This window comes from Gadus morhua, chromosome 14 (genome assembly GCF_902167405.1).
Source record: "Gadus morhua chromosome 14, gadMor3.0, whole genome shotgun sequence".
Lineage (NCBI taxonomy): Eukaryota > Metazoa > Chordata > Actinopteri > Gadiformes > Gadidae > Gadus > Gadus morhua.
The window spans coordinates 1,693,589-1,711,208 of record NC_044061.1 but is presented as its reverse complement, the minus strand read 5'-3'; the positions used below and the strand labels follow the sequence as shown (position 1 = coordinate 1,711,208).

The 17,620-nt window shown below is 43.8% G+C and overlaps 2 protein-coding genes and 1 long non-coding RNA gene across 3 annotated transcripts; 1 reads left to right on the top strand and 2 right to left on the bottom strand.

Annotated features, from left to right (window-relative positions):
* Positions 1–1,741: 1,741 nt before the first annotated feature.
* LOC115558881 (nuclear factor 7, brain-like) lies at positions 1,742–5,300 on the bottom strand. The gene is made up of 2 exons (XM_030377412.1): positions 5,111–5,300; positions 1,742–3,527 (listed from the first exon to the last, which is right to left on the bottom strand). Exon 2 carries the CDS (start codon positions 3,420–3,422, stop codon positions 1,956–1,958), a length of 1,467 nt encoding a protein of 488 aa, XP_030233272.1. The 5' UTR covers positions 3,423–3,527; positions 5,111–5,300; the 3' UTR covers positions 1,742–1,955.
* A 2,262-nt stretch (positions 5,301–7,562) lies between these two features.
* LOC115559182 (tripartite motif-containing protein 35) lies at positions 7,563–10,353 on the bottom strand. The gene is made up of 3 exons (XM_030377945.1): positions 10,189–10,353; positions 8,199–9,819; positions 7,563–8,146 (listed from the first exon to the last, which is right to left on the bottom strand). The coding sequence occupies exon 2, from the start codon at positions 9,656–9,658 to the stop codon at positions 8,240–8,242; it is 1,419 nt and encodes a 472-aa protein (XP_030233805.1). The 5' UTR covers positions 9,659–9,819; positions 10,189–10,353; the 3' UTR covers positions 7,563–8,146; positions 8,199–8,239.
* Positions 10,354–13,427: 3,074 nt separating this feature from the next.
* On the top strand, positions 13,428–14,137 carry LOC115559209 (uncharacterized). The gene is made up of 3 exons (XR_003979454.1): positions 13,428–13,579; positions 13,738–13,860; positions 14,036–14,137. It is a non-coding gene; the product is annotated as an uncharacterized LOC115559209 (long non-coding RNA).
* Positions 14,138–17,620: the final 3,483 nt, after the last annotated feature.

Genomic DNA, 17,620 nt, shown 5'->3' with positions numbered 1-17,620 from the left:
AGTTGTGAAGCAAGTGAACGGAGCGTTAATAATATAAATAATAATATAAAATATATATGTATATATATATATTTTTTTGATCTGTGCCTCAAGTGGGGGGGCACTAGCATTGTGGGGGCGGGCCCGGCCCCCTATGGCCCGCCCATAGCGACGGGCCTGGATGTACCTATAGTGCCTGACAGCTGCTTTCACACCGCCGCGCGGCAACTCGCCGCCTTCGTTCATTTCAATGAGGGAAGGGCGGCAGAGGGGAGGCGAGGGGAGCCCAGATTCTACAGGCCTGTCTCCCCTTTCTCTCTGCCTCCATCCAGCCCTGTCATGTCGGCTGTGAGGACCAGATCTTCTCCTCTTGTTAGTGCAACTGTAATAACCTCTATACAGGTCTTACATTCTGCAGCGTGTAGCGGATAGAGGATTTATCATCTTTTTCATTTTCTTTATGTAGGTTGTATCAGATAGGAGCCCTGCTCCTCCTGGTCTCCTCCTGGTCTCCTCCTGGTCTCCTCCTGGTCCCCTCCTGATCCCCTCCTGGTCTCCTCCTGGTCTCCTCCTGGTCTCCTCCTGGTCACCTGGTCTCCTCCTGGTCTCCTCCTGCTCCTCCTGGTCTCCTCCTGGTCTCCTCCTGGTCTCCTCCTGGTCACCTGGTCTCCTCCTGGTCTCCTCCTGGTCCTCCTGGTCTCCTCCTGGTCTCCTCCTGGTCCTCCTGGTCTCCTCCTGGTCTCCTCCTGGTCTCCTCCTGGTCCCCTCCTGGTCTCCTCCTGGTCTCCTCCTGGTCTCCTCCTGGTCCCCTCCTGGTCCCCTCCTGGTCTCCTGGAGACCATTCCCCAGCAGGACCAGCGCTGGATTGCGTCCACGCTGTGGAGGAACCAGCGTCTGCGCCCGGACGTCCAGCTCTGGTATGAGCCACCGGTTCCTGCCCTCATCTACAACCAGGTCCCGTCACCAGAACGCTTCGGCTTCGGCTTCACAATTTAAATCAAAATCAAAATGTGTGTGTGAAGAAGGTTTCCTGTTGTACACGTCAGGACGGCTTCTGGAGGAGTTATGAAAGACATGAATCATAGAACAGGCCGACACATGTTTATTGTAAGAAATAACTTTTAATTGGTTAACGGGAATGGAATCACAGTGATCTGAATAATCACAATTCATAATAATTAATACCATAGTAATTAATTCAACATTATGTTCTGATTGATTTCCTCTGTTACTAAACCCTAAACCCTGGAATCAAACCCTTACACCTTTCTATAGCCTGCGTGAATATTTGTAAACAGATACGTCCCAAACAGTGAGGGTAGACTAATACACAGACAGGAATGAACAGCATTGACTAAAACCAAGAGTTATAGAATTACACAACCCACCGTTTGATAGATGATTATTATTTTCCCATGTGATTCTTGTGTAGGTGTTAACATAACAATATTAACAATATAATTGATTTCTCTACATGTGTGGTTCTATTACAGACCCTTGTTATCAACATTTAACGTACAATTCCATTTATACCAGTTAACAAGAAAACACACGCATCCCTCACTGTTAATGATCCACAGGCTGCACTGAGACCTTCACTGACCATCCTCTAACGTCTATGATACTATATTCATATATATATTACATACACAACTAGATATATTGATCCACATTTATATATATTTATATTTGTGTGTGTGTGTGTGTGTGTGTGTGTGTGTGTGTGTGTGTGTGTGTGTGTGTGTGTGTGTGTGTGTGTGACTGCAGGCAGTGTTTTCTTGCTCTGTGGACTATATGTGTCATTCCATACATTGACCACAAGGTGGACTCGTATTATTTTGTTGTAATATACCTGTTGATTTGTTTCTTTGTTCTACTATTTCATTATTACCCGATTATATATATATATATATATATATACCGTGTTTCTACATACCAGAGACTCTAGCAGGCAAACTGAACTGACAAGGTTACATTCATTTACATGGCTTAGTGCGTGAGGAGACACCACACACTCTAACAGCTTTGGTCCGGGCTTCACCTGCTGCTCCAAGACTAAAATAAGGGAAGATGTTGTCAGTGAAAGTGTGTTGATAGGTGTAGATGAGAGTCATGTCTTCAGGGTCGTAGAAGGACACCTCCCCTCCATCATAGTCCAGCTGGACTCTGATCCTCTCTGGAGTCCTCTTCAATGTCAGGGTTTCACCAGTACCCTGAGTGTACTTTTCACTGGTATAGAATAAACACCAGATTCCATTATCTGGTGAAGCAGTATACTCTCCTCTCCTGTCCACTGACTCTTTAGCAACACCTATTAGCCAGTGAAGATGGTCTCCCACCTCCACCTCCCAGCAGTGTTCCCCTGAGCTGAAGCCCTCAGAATCCAGAACATTACTGTACCAAGTGAACCTCTCTGGGTTGTTAGGAGCCTTGTGGTTTACATCACTACGTCTCACGCTGGTCAGATCATCAGACAGAGAGAGGCAGTCTGCTGCAGTGTTTGGGTCCAGAATAACGGGGCTGAAGGTGGTCCTCTGCCCCATCTTCTCCCAGACTCTGTGGGCCAGGTTTCCCAGGTGTTTGGCCTCGTCCAGCAGCGCTCCAGGAAGCAGCTGGGGATCAGAACCGGAGAGCAGGGCTCTGGCGCTGGTCCGGCAGCGCGTGGAAGCGCTGAGGAACGACAGGCCGTCCTTCTGCAGGTCTGCTTCTACAGCCGAGAGACCCTCTGAGAGAGACTCGATCTGCTCCTGAAGGGTCTTCCTCTCCAGGAGGATCCTCTTCCTCTTCTGCTCCTCTTCCTCTCCCAGGGCCTTCACTCTGGCCTCCTCTTCCTCTCTCAGGAACCGGTGAAGCTGTTCAAACTCTGCTCTGATCCGCCTCTCGGTCTTCACCCGCTGTACCTTGAGGTGAGGAACCATGGCCTCATACGTCTTGTCCAGCTCCTGGTGTCTCCTCCTTCTGGCCTGTAGAGCCGTGAGGTCATCAGTCAGCTGCTGCTTCAGCTCCTGGACTTGTTCTTCTAGAGGAACCACTGTGTGACCCTGGTGGTGAGGGAACTCACACACATCTCTCTGCTCCTCCTTACAGAACCTCTTGATATCCTTTAAGCGCTCAGTGCAGACCCCCTGGGCCTCACCAGAGGGGCCAGACCTCTTGGAGGTTTCAGTGCAGACCACCTGGGCCTCTTCTGAGGGGGCAGACCTCTGTCTTCCAGCGAAGGAGTCAGCGAGCTCCTTGATGGAAAAGTTAACCCCAACTATATCCTTTGAGGATTTCCTCTTACAGACGGGACAGTTCTTGTTCTTAGCTTGGGCCCAGAAGTCCTGGAGACAGCTGGAACAGAAGCTGTGGTGACAGCCCAGAGACACCGGGTCCTTGACGATCTCAGTGCACACGCTGCAGGTCAGGAAATGTTTGAGAGGAGGAGGGATTTCTTCAGCCATTTTAGCAGATGTATAGAAGGGAAGTCTCTTCGGAATCCTTCCTTAGATCTGAACACTTTCTTAATAAACTCCAGAGGTGGTCTGTACCCTACAGATTCAGGAGGTCTAGAAAAGAGAAACTAATATCAGCATAACTCGACAGTCGACAACAACTGTAACACTTATAAAGATATTAAATACGTTGTTTCCTTATCAATGCTAGAATCGGTTGCACTGGCCTTTACATTACAATCATCTCTAACAAATACTATCTACGGGGTCATCCCTATGTTCCCCGGGTCCTATGTTCCCGTCCTATGTTCCCCGCAATCTATCAATCTTCAAAAATATTGAAACTTTGACGCGACATTCTCGTGATGACAGCCAATCGGCGTTCAACCACTGAGTTGCCACTGAGTGACGTGTAACGTAACAGCCAATCAGAGTTCAACCGGCCAACTCAGTGCAGTGCAGTCCGGGGTGAACTGCAGCATGGAGGAGAAAGTGATTGTTGCGTTTTCGACTCCCGGAGCTCTTTATATAATAGTACATAATCTAATATAATTGTATAATAATCTCACGGCCAAAAGCTCTGTGCGCCTCCGGATGGCCGCGGGAAGCTCTCGTACGGATTGGGCTTCTCGGGGTTTGATTACCGGCGTATGAATACATGAAATGGTAGTTATCTCGGCCGGAATTTGGCAGTAATGGTGAGAAAAAGTAACAGACCGGGGAACATCGAACCCTTTTTTTTAAAAACGGTCCTATGTTCCCCAGTCTCATACAAAGAGGGGAACATAGGACCCGGGGAACATAGGACCCGGGGAACATAGGACCCGGGGAACATAGCCACGCTCCCCTATCTACCATCGACATATTAATATTAACTAGTAACCCTATCGATTTTGAAATCTACTTAGCCAAATGTTACCTTCTATGGTAATATAACCCAGAATACTAAAGTTATCTTGTAATATGCGTTTGTGTTCATTATCCAGGAATACTAAAGTTAGTAGGCCTATGGAAGCATGTAGCAAAATTCAAATGGCAATGCAATTTGCAATTACATTGACAATTCATTATGCAATTTTATAATGTAATTTGTAAATACGTTATTCAAAGTGTATTTTACTTGACGTAAGTGACGTAGTTCCCGCCCAGACGCTGATTGGCTGATACGTTTGCCACTTTGCATATTGACTTTTTGGAAAACGTTATGGATTCCGTTTTGGAAAACGTTTTGGATTCCGTTTTGCCAAATCTTTTGCAAAGCGTTCGTTTTGCGGATTGAAATGTCATTTGAATATCGCAACACACGGAGCGTGGTTAAGTGGATTGCAATCACGGGGACGCTATAGCTTTTCAATTTGAATAAAGGAACTCAAAGAATTTGACAAAATGTTATTCTATTTGTATTGTTATAACTTTTGCAAATTGAATTGAGGATTGCATTGTCAGTTTGCATATTAAAATACACTTTGAATAACGTATTTACAAATTACATTTTAAAATTGCATAATGAATTGTCAATTGCATAATGTAATGACATATTGAATTGCAAATTGCATTGCCATTTGAATTTTGCTACATATATGCTTCCATAAATGTGTACACATGGTCATCTTCTCTAACTTTATCTAAACTGAATACACATTAGCTTGCCCTGAATATGAGGCTATAAATTATACCAACGACATAACTTTACTCACTTTGGTTCATGTGTGGATCATCGGTCCACTGACACCAAGTCCCTCCGTGATGACTTTGCACGATCAAAATTCGATCTAAATAAATAAATAAATAAGACCCAGTCCCGTGTGCCGCTCTCATAGTATTCGAACATGTTGTACTTGTTGATTAGCTCACGTTGTTATGGCAATGAACATGCCCTCAGCTGATAAAATAATGCCAGCGTTTTTTTTCAACTGAAAATTAGCCCCCATGTCAACTCTTTCTGCTCCTTGCACCTTATCATGCTTATCATGCTACGCAGCATTACAAGCCCCTGCCGACTAAAACATGAAGCTATTCAAGAGGAGGCATAGATAGAACCGCCTTGTGGTCAACTGTCATTTAATAGACATCTGACAGATTATGTCAAGGTTATAAAATGATTATTATTATTATTAGCTGCCCATGTTATAACAAAGCTGGAAATCGTGGATTTTCTGATAAAGACTAGCTAGCCTTTTTGACTGACAAAACAGCAGAAACTATGTTAGGTGCGCTCGTGCTGCCTTTTTGGTTTTGTCAAACAGGAGACGCCCACCCACCAATCAGAGGTTTGAGATTCCTGCAGGAAGATTGCGCTCGATTTCACTAGCTCATTTGAGCCTGTTCGTTAGTGTACAGCATCTATTCTCTCATTGCTTGTGTAAAAAAAAAGGTAGAATATTAGATTTGAGGACGAAATGATAGGGTGGGCTAAGGCAAGTTTTGGGTGGGCTTGAGCCCACCCAAAAAGGTCTAGCTTCGCGACTGAACGTAAGCTAGCGAAAACTCATCCAGCTACACTTTTCAAAAATGCGCGGTAACTGTTAGCGGCTACAGTTAGCGGCTACAGTTAGCGGCTACAGTCCGTTTTCAAAAATAACATTGTGCACACATCGTTTTCAAAAAAGTTGTCGTTTACATAAAAACGCATAAATACGCTGTCGAGCACCATTATAACTATGCCAAACCTATGGGCGGCAGTGTAGGGCGAAGGATAAAGCCATCCAAGCCAATCAGAGTCCTCAGAATCAACAACAACGAATAACACGAGCGTCTTCCTGTAAGAAACAAACTAGGGCGCTCATATGACGTTGAGCATTTCCTGGCGCATAATGTAACGCTTCAGAACCAAAAACCCTGTTTCTCCCCGTTGACACGACAACACATAACCGGCGTTTTCAGAAATCTCCACTTTTTAGAAATGATTGTTTTCTGTGTTAAAAACAGTGTTTTGGTGTAAATGAGAAGCCAAACCTCTTGGAAATATCTGCGTTTTCCCTTCGTGTAAACGGGGCCTTAATAGTCCGCTAAAGACGTTGACGTCGCTTTGCAACCGAAGACGCTGGGTTTGACAAGTTATCGGACTACTTGCGGAGTGATACCTAATACGCCATTGGAGGCAATAAAGCCTTTGTTTACCTTGACAGCGGTCAATTATACTTAGCAACGGTGAATTATCAAATATAATTCACCGCCGGAAGTTGTGAAGGGCCCATGCAAGTGAACGGAGCGTTAATAATATAAATAATAATATAAAATATATATGTATATATTTTTTTTTCTGTGCCTCAAGTGGGGGGGCACTAGCATTGTGGGGGGCGGGCCCGGCCCCCTATGGCCCGCCCATAGCGACGGGCCTGGATGTACCTATAGTGCCTGACAGCTGCTTTCACACCGCCGCGCGGCAACTCGCCGCCTTCGTTCATTTCAATGAGGGAAGGGCGGCAGAGGGGAGGCGAGGGGAGCCCAGATTCTACAGGCCTGTCTCCCCTTTCTCTCTGCCTCCATCCAGCCCTGTCATGTCGGCTGTGAGGACCAGCTCTTCTCCTCTTGTTAGTGCAACTGTAATAACCTCTATACAGGTCTTACATACTGTAGCGTGTAGCGGATAGAGGATTTATCATCTTTTTCATTTTCTTTATGTAGGTTGCATCTGATAGGAGTCCTGCTCCTCCTGGTCTCCTCCTGGTCTCCTGGTTTCCTCCTGGTTTCCTCCTTTCTATACCCTGCGTGAAAATATATATATATATATATATATATATATATATATATATATATATATATATATATATATATATATATAATAAATATATATATATATATGTGTGTGTATATATATATATATATGTGTGTGTGTATAGAAATATATATATATATATATATATATATATATATATGTATACATATATATATATAGTATTTGGTTCAATATGTATAACCTCTAACACCTAAACTAATCATCTCTGGTACCTATACTAACCATCTCTAGACTCTAGTACCTAGAGTCTATATATATATATACATAATATATATTAGGCTAAAGTAATAACTATTATGTGACTTTGCGGATGGTTGTGAAGTGTGTGAAGAAGGTTTCCTGTTGTACGCGTCAGGACGGCTTCTGGAGGAGTTATGAACGACATGAATCATAGAACAGGCCGACACATGTTTATTGTAAGAAATAACTTTTAGTTGGTTAACGGGAATGGAATCAGACTGATCTGAATAATCACAATTCATAATAATTAATAACATAATAACATAATAATTAATTCATCATTATTTTCTGATTGATTTCCTCTGTTACTAAACCCTAAACCCTGGAATCAAACCCTAACACCTTTCTATACCCTGCGTGAATATGTATAAACAGATACGTCCCAAACAGTGAGGGTAGACTAATACACAGGAATGAACAGCATTGACTACAACCAAAAGTAATAGAATTACACAACCTACCGTTTGATAGATGATTATTATTTTCCCATGTGATTCTTGTGTAGGTGTTAACATAACAATATTGTGTTAACAGTATCATTGATTTCTCTACATGTGTGGTTCTATTACAGACCCTTGTTATCAACATTAAACGTACAATTCCATTTCTACCAGTTAACAAGAAAACACACACACCCCTCACTGTTAATGATCCACAGGCTGCACTGAGACCTTCACTGACCATCTTCTACCGTCTATGATACTATACTCATATATATACACAACTAGATATATTGATCCACATATATATATATATATATATATATATATATATATATATATATATATATATATATATATATATATAACGGAACTGTTGGTCCAACACGGAACTGACAAGGTTACATTTATTTACATGGCTTAGTGCGTGAGGAGACACCACACACTCTAACATCTCTGGTCCGGGCTTCACCTGCTGCTCCAATACTAAACCAAGGGAAGATGTTGTCAGTGAAAGTGTGTTGATGGGTGTAGATGAGAGTCATGTCTTCAGGGTCGTAGAAGGACACCTCCCCTCCATCATAGTCCAGCTGGACTCTGATCCTCTCTGGAGTCCTCTTCAATGCCAGGGTTTCACCAGTACACCGAGTGTACTTTCCACTGCGGTGGACTAAACACCAGATTCCATTATCTGGTGCAGCAGTACACTCTCCTCTCCTCTCCACTGACTCTTTAGCAACACCTATTACCCAGTCAGGATGGTCTCCCACCTCCACCTCCCAGCAGTGTTCCCCTGAGCTGAAGCCCTCAGAACCCAGAACATTACTGTACATAGTGAACCTCTCTGGGTTGTTAGGAACCTCCTGGGTTACATCGTTATGTCTCACGCTGGTCAGATCATCAGACAGAGAGAGGCAGTCTGCTGCAGTGTTTGGGTCCAGAGTAACGGGGCTGAAGGTGGTCCTCTGCCCCATCTTCTCCCAGACTCTGTGGGCCAGGTTTCCCAGGTGTTTGGCCTCGTCCAGCAGCGCTCCAGGAAGCAGCTGGGGATCAGAACCGGAGAGCAGGGCTCTGGCGCTGGTCCGGGAGCGCGTGGAAGCGCTGAGGAACGACAGGCCGTCCTTCTGCAGGTCTGCTTCTACAGCCGAGAGACCCTCTGAGAGAGACCGGATCTGCTCCTGAAGGGTCTTCCTCTCCAGGAGGATCCTCTTCCTCTTCTGCTCCTCTTCCTCTCCCAGGGCCTTCACTCTGGCCTCCTCTTCCTCTCTCAGGAACCGGTGAAGCTGTTCAAACTCTGCTCTGATCCGCCTCTCGGTCTTCACCCGCTGTACCTTGAGGTGAGGAACCATGGCCTCATACGTCTCCTCCAGCTCCTGGTGTCTGCTCCTCCTGGCCTGTAGAGCCGTGAGGTCAGGTCTCAGCTGCTGCTTCAGCTCCTGGACTTGTTCTTCTAGAGGAACCACTGTGTGACCCTGGTGGTGAGGGAACTCACACACATGACACACAGCTCTCTGCTCCTCCTTACAGAACCACTTGATATCCTTTAAGTGCTCAGTGCAGACCACCTGGGCCTCATCAGAGGGGTCAGACCTCTGTCTTCCAGCGTAGGACTCAGCGAGCTCCTTCATGGAAAAGTCAACGCCTATATCCTTTGAGTTTTTCCTCTTACAGATGGGACAGTTCTTGTTCTTAGCTTGGGCCCAGAAGTCCTGGAGACAGCTGGAACAGAAGCTGTGGTGACAGCCCAGAGACACCGGGTCTGTGAAGATCTCAGTGCACACGCTGCAGGTCAGTAAACTCTTGAGCCGATTGATTTTCTCTGCCATTTTAGTGGAGGTCTAAAGTCTCTATCCAAAGCAACCCTGCTGCTGTGAATGAATCGTGCAACACGGACCGGACAGGAAGACTCTCCGGAAGACTCTTCCTTAGTTCTGAACTCTTTGTTAATAAACTCCAAAGGTAGTCTGTTCTTACAGATTCAGGAGGTCTAGAAATGATAAACATTCATTAGCATAACCCGACAACAATAACTCATCAAACAATAAAGATGGGTTTGTATTAAATACATTGTATCCTCATTAACGCTAGAACAGACTTCATTGGCCTTTGCTTTAGAACCATCTCTAACGAATCTAACTATCCAACATCGGCAACTTAATGTTATTTTTTTTAATGTACCCAAGAATACTAAAGTAATCTTGTAAAATGCGTTCTGTGTTCATATATCCCAGAATATTAAAGTTAGTATGTAATGTGCATACACAGTCATCTTCTCTAACTTTATCTAACCTGAATTCACATTAGCTTGCCCCGAATATGAGGCTATCAATCATACCAACGACGTGTCTTTACTCACTTTGGTTCATGTGTGGATCATCGTCCTCCGACGGAGTGGAGGTCCAGTGACTGAAACAGTTCTCCTTACTGCAAAAGATCCCTCTGGTCCTTTGAACACTCACCTCAAGTCATTCCTCTTCAACCTAAGGCTTCTCATTCTGAAGGAGACCAACTCCACGGATCGTTTGAATGACTGTTGAACTCTGATCCCAGGTTCATAATTGAAAGATATGAATAGTGTTTTATTACGGGTATATCATTAGCAGATCTGATCAGTGACCCCCATGTGGACCTCAAAGAGTTCTGAACGACTTGTTGTGCCCGCGACACTCAAGTTAGGAGGACGCTCTGAGACATTAGGACTTATTTCAGAGTTAGAACGGAAAATAAGAAATAATGTTGACTTCAGGAATACTAAATACTTCAAATGGATCCCAATAATTACAACATCCATTAAAACATCCACCATTGATTCAACAGCAGTCCTTTACCGTTTTTAATTTGGTCAGCTCTTCACGTTTTCTTTATAGCCCAGACTACATTGATTGATATTAAACATTATATTTTCAAACAGAATTCAAAAATCAAACCCATAACACTAAACTTGATGTGAATAAATGTCTTGAGGTTGGGGGAGAGGCCAGAGAGCTGTTCATTAAGAGTCCTTTATGATCTTTTATTGTCTTATTGTTCTCTGAAGCACAAAGTTCACCAGTCATTCCACTGGTCATGTGATGTGACTCTCTCCCGTCCTATCGTCTGGTTAGGGAGGGGAAGTCTGAAGTCCAGCAGCAAACGGCTGCTGAGTTTCATTCTCTGGTCACCCTATGAGTTCTCTGACCCAAAGTAATGAGTTCTGTTAATCTGTTGCTTTGTGTATTAAAGGATCCTCATGAGCTGAGAACACTGGTCAGCTGAGGGTCCTAGCTAGGGTCCTAGCTAGGACCCTAGCTAGGGTCCTAGTCAGGAACCTAACCCAAAGGGTCCCTAGCCCTAACCCTAGCCTTGAGAGATCCTCATCATGACTAATGGTGCATGGATGAGGTATAACAAGTTCCCTACTTTCCTCGTGGAAATGACAGCTTGTTGAGTATGTTGCACTTCAAAGGCTTGTTATAGCGCCACCTATTGTCAATTCTGGCCCATCCTTTGCATCTCTAACTAACTTTACAAGTTCGACAAGCCTGCTATCTTATACAACTTTTGACCATGTCGTTTTTGAGATATGTCCGGAAAATAATAATAATAATACTAGGGTCATGCGTTTTTCGTAGGACCCCTAACTAGGAAATAATTTATGGCCCTGACTTTCACTACTGAAGATGCAGGTATTATCTTATCGACCACTTCTGTCTGCCCTGTAATCATTGAAGATCGGCTCACAACGCACAGGGGCACCACCTGCAGGCCAGGGGGGGAACCTCGTTTTCTCCAAATCTGACTAGTTGCCAGTTCCCGATTTATTGATTTGTTGGAAAATTTGGGAACAATTTCATCGACCAATCATTTTCCAAAACGCGGAGGATGGAAAGTTACTTGCGTACTAACTTACTTGCCATGCATCCGACGCGCCAGCAGAGGGCGTTGTGGTATCACAATAAGTGTTCTGGTAAACCAAAAACAGTCGCTGTATCAACATTTCATAGTCTACTCTGACTCTAGCCCTAACCCTGACTTAAATCTGACCTTGACCTAACCCTTACCTTACCCTTTTGATATCCGAAGACCACACGTAGGAAGACGTGGTTACCAGTTAATATTGCCTCCACATGTAAAATCCTTTATTACGCAAGCGGAGGCATTAAGCAAATGTGAATGAGGCAACAGAGGAAGAGGCATGTGTTGAAGCCTCCACCATCTGTGGATGTCATTTAAACTGAACTCTGCGGTAACATCAAGGTTTCATCTTTATCAACAGGTCGGTATTCTCAATTTGACGCTTAGACCAGACAAAGGACAGCGTGTTGATTTTGGGTGCATTGGGGATGTCTGGGAGTCTTGCTGAAGGTGAGTTGGGGACGGAGAGCGGAGAGAGAGGCGAACAATTCGCTTCTCCCCAGAATGAACCAACAGCATTTAAGGGCCTCGGGAAGTTCCAGCCCACAAGACTCACACACACACACACACACACACACACACACACACACACACACACACACACACACACACACACACACACACACACACACACACACTCACAGACACACACACACACACACACACACACACACACACACACACACACACACACGTTGACTTTTACTTGTACTAGTGACGACTTGTGTTTCATGTTTCTGTCCTGTGACGTGTACTGGCTGCAATAAGAATAAATAATTACTAGTTATGATTATTGATAATAATGACATTGATTCTGTCGTCTCCCAACAGGCGGTTGAAGTAACAATTGGGATCTTCATGGCACTGACAGCAATTACCTATTTGGCTTACGAAGTCCACTTTGCGATAACAGCAATCCTCTTCTGGGGAATATTCATTGTAAGTAACCTTTAGGTGAAGTCTCAATGCATTGTTTCACCCACACTTGCTCCTTAGTAGCCTATATAATGTGTATGTGTCTCTTAAGTAGCCTATATAATGTGTATGTGTCTCTTAAGTAGCATATATAATGTGTATGTGTCTATATTCCCACTCTTTAATAGCCTACATAATAGTAAAAAGCTTTACCCTATCTGTTTGGATCCTTTATATATTTTTGTATCGTGGAGAAAAATTCCTTTGCCCGCTACATCGTAATGTATTGGATCATTTTCTTATAGAAGTATCTAGATTGAAGTTCAACCTGCACCCAGTGTTGCGGTGAGTTTGGCCTCCCAGTGTTGCGGTGAGTTTGGTCTCCCAGGGTTGGGGTGAGTTTGGTCTCCCAGGGTTGGGGTGAGTTTGGTCTCCCAGTGTTGTGGTGAGTTTGGTCTCCCAGTGTTGTGATGAGTTTGGTCTCCCAGTGTTGTGGTGAGTTTGGTCTCCCAGTGTTGTGGTGAGTTTGGTCTCCCAGTGTTGTGGTGAGTTTGGTCTCCCAGTGTTGTGGTGAGTTTGGTCTCCCAGTGTTGTGGTGAGTTTGGTCTCCCAGTGTTGTGGTGAGTTTGGTCTCCCAGTGTTGTGGTGAGTTTGGTCTCCCAGTGTTGTGGTGAGTTTGGTGAGAGTGGTGAGTCCAGCTCCACTAAGGAGCAGGTCAGGGTCAGTATAGTCTGGTCCTCTTGCCCTATGAAGCCGGCTGGCATGTGGCTGTAGAGCAGCTCCTGCTAGGAATGGAGCAGAGCCACACATCCTGATTCACTGCTCAGTACTTCCTGTTTACCAGTGGCACCAAAGAGTTCTGGTGATGTTGTCCCCTACAGTACATCCCTGCTGGGGGTTTGACCATCGCTGCTGACAGGAAACCCACCAGGGCCAAGGTGAGCCAACAGCACTCAGGAAATGACTCTTACTTTCTGTCTCCAAAGTCCTCAGCCCTGTGGTCGTATGCTAGAGGCCTCGTCGTGTTAAATCCTCAGCATTAACTCCATCTCCTTTGGGTGGGTTCAGTGGTAACTGTTGTCCCTGATGGTTTCAGGTGTGCGCTGCGTTGGGGATGAATGTGCTGGTGGCTCTCTCGACCGTCGCTGGAAGTGTTCTTCATTTCTTTGCTAGTGTACTATTTGCGTACCCTCCCTGCCACCTTGGTTGTAAACATTTGGTAAGAAATGTTTAACTATTGTGTGTTTTGCTATGAAATTATATTCTAGTATTATGGCTATTTTTATCTTCTCCATGTAGTCCATAATGATTTTTCACTGAAAATATAGTTGTCTGAAGCTTCAAATCCATAACATACAATATAATATAATATTATTTTCTTTTTGTTTTGTCAGAGAAATACTGAATTGTTCATGCTGGCAGCGTCCATCTTGCTGTTCATCGTCTCCATACTGGTTGTTTCCTCTGCAGTGGCTGCTCTGTGTTCCTCTAGAAAGGTAAGGGACACATCTGTCAGTTGTTAGTCAATCGATCAACGGTCCACTGAAAGGAACCGCAATGGTTGTGTCATTTTGGAAGCGGTTCTTTAGGTTTGACTCAGAGGTATTGCATTCATTGGGGTAATTGTTACAGGATTCATCATCACATTGTAAATTGAATGAGTGATGCAAGCAATGTTTGGTAAGGAGATGGATTGACCAACTGTGCAACCCTGTCTCGTCAAAATTACGTTCCCAGAGAACTATTCGGCATTCTCAATTACGTTTGTCATAAAACGTATTTTGTCCGCGATTACGTTTTATTGAACGTATTGCAAATACGTTCGTCCTCAGCCTATTTTTTGCCATTTATTAACCTCTAGGATTATGTTTGGTTGAAACGTATCCCAGATAGGTTAAATGTCAACGTATAGCACGTTATTGTCATTAAATATCTCCCTTTCAGGGAACGTTTCATTTAACGTATTTTGTCTGAAAAACGTAGTTGGCCGTGAATACGTTTTATTGAACATATTGCAAATACGTTCGTTGTCAACCTATTTTTTTCCATTAATTTACCTCTAGGATTATGTTTGGTTGAAACGTATCCCAAATATGTTAAATGTCAACGTATAGCACATTATTGTCATTAAGGCATATTTCCCTTTCGGGAAACGTTTCATTTAACGTTATTTTGTCCCTGATTACGTCTTATTGAACATATTGCAAATAGGTTCGTTCTCAACATTTTTGTTGTTATTTATTTAAGCTACCTCTTGGATTACATAGGCGACATTTAATTGAAACGTATCCTTAATAGGCTACGTTAAATTTCGATCACACATTATTGTCTGCATATAGGCATAGGCCTACCTCTCGGGGATGCGTACGTTTGATTGTAATGTTAATAGTCCAACGTTATATCAACATGTCACAAGAGGAGAAATTAGCTGCTGACGGGGTAACTGTAGGAGCGGGGGTTGCTTTGTTGATTTCTTTATCTAGGGCTATAGCTGTGGTCAAAGCGGGAAGTGTGCGTTGTCTGGGCGGCTGCCTGAACTGAGCTGCAGGAAATTATGTTCACACGTTTCTTCATTCATTCATGAAGGCTATACCGGTGAACGGTGACGTCAGACTCACGCCCACCTACAAACCAATCAATGTCCAGTATCAGCCTGTCCTCTCGGAAAATAAGACCACGTAGGTGGTTTGTTCCGCTGTCACGTTAAAATGGTACCGGGGGCGAAAATTGTACCGGCCTACGTCATCGTTTGTTTACATCCTGACAACCTGACAACCTGCCCGGCAACAGACGACGCGATGCAGAAAACATGTTTCCAAACGACGAAATAACATAATACAGATAGCGGATCGCTATCTGTATTATGATAGATAGCGATAACACTTGTTTTTACTTTATATTTGTATTGTATTTAATTGTTTAATCGAAACAATAAAAAAATTTGCCCGAGATAACGGGCGATCGCGTCAAATGACAAATGTTTTGCCCGCGAAACAGGCGATCGCGTCAAATGACGTAGGAGGGTTCTTGAAACATAATACAGATAACGGATCACTAGATAACACTTGTTTTTACTTTATATTTGTATTGTATTGAATTGTTTAATCGAATTTAGCTAGTAAACTGAGTGTTTTAAACAGGTTTCATAGTCTAGAATGTTGAAGAACCTTCCTACGTGATTTGACGCGTCATTTGACGCGATCGCCCGTTTTGCGGGCAATTTTTTTTATTGTTTCGATTAAACAATTAAATACAATACAAATATAAAGTAAAAACAAGTGTTATCGCTATCTATCATAATACAGATAGCGATCCGCTATCTGTATTATGTTATTTCGTCGTTTGGAAACATGTTTTCTGCATCGCGTCGTCTGTTGCCGGGCAGGTTGTCAGGTTGTCAGGATGTAAACAAACGATGACGTAGGCCGGTACAATTTTCGCCCCCGGTACAATTTTAACGTGACACCGCCACAGATTACGACCCATTGGAATTTATCCAAAACGAGCGAACGAGGCCCTCTACATGTGCGGGCAACCCTTTCTCATCAAAATTACGTTCCCAGAGAACTATTCGGCATTCTCAATTACGTTTGTCTAAAAAACGTATTTTGTCCGTGATTACGTTTTATTGAACATATTGTAATGACCTCGCCAGTGACATAATGATGTCGAGTCATTAGTAATTGAAGGAACTTTTAATGGACCAAAACCAGGTCACTGAAACCCGTAACCAACGGCAGAAATCCCACCCAAAACAAACCCCGGTTACCCCGGCAACCCCCAACACGGTCTCACTCACGTGCAGGCCCCCACCCTCGTGTTCTTCCAAGGCCCTCCCCCAGCTGACCTAATGATTCGCCCCCACACTGATTGACAAGAAGAACATTACAATACATGCACACAGAACAACTGGCATAACGGACAACGAAATACAATGCAACACATAACACACAAACGATTTAACTGTCCCAGGGTCGCTACAATATCGTAAATACGAATTCGTTCTCAGCCTATTTTTGCCATTTATTTACCGTGTTACTATGGCAGAATAAAGAATAAATTCATGCATTATCATTCAACTTGAACATGTGTTTTTACAGTATAGAGTGGTGGAGAGGGATGACGTATGTTGGCAAACCCTGAAGTGGGCGTCGCCCTCGGTTCCCTTGACAAAAAGCCAACGGGTTTTCCATTGGATTTTGGATTATTGCAGAAAAATCCTCAACTCCTCAAAAACATAATAATTTAAATATCATTAATCTACTACTGAGTGTGTAGGGAGGTATTCTATTTTTTTCAACGGGGCTGAATCCAGTCACTTGACCGTCATGGTTGCTATGGTGGTTGCTATCGACCGCCCCCTCTCTAAAAACCACGCGGCAAAGGAGCTGCCGTCAATTGGGTTGTTTTTGTCGTAAACTAGGGTCCGATGGTTGAAAAATAGACAGATATTCCAAGGTATCCTTAAAAGGCAGCTTGGATGTGTTTATTTTCTGCAGTTTAGACTTCTTCTATAACTAATTTTTGAAAGCAAAACACCAAGCTCATTGATTTAACGAGGCAGGGTTATTTGAAACAATTTATTAAATAAATATTTGTGAGAGGTCATTCCTTCGCCTGATTTTACTTCCTATTTATGTCTAGGGTAAACCCCTACTGTCCACAAGCATCCCCCCCCTCCCCATATGGATTTGGAGAATTGTTGCCACGTCCCAGTGGTGGAGGTATCATATATATATGAAAGAGGGCATTCGATTATAGCCTACTGCAATGATCAATTAGGAGGCCGAAGCCCTAAAGGAAGTGATGCAATAGGTGACTGAGTCGACAACATTTAAGTAAGCTGTATAGCGTCTCTTATATATCAAAGGGGGTCTCAAAGGACGCATACACTTGTGGCCACAGGTTGTGGCAACCTGTGGCTCCAGCACTACAGGAAATGACTCAGCAAGTGCTCCATCTCGTTGCAACTCACCCAG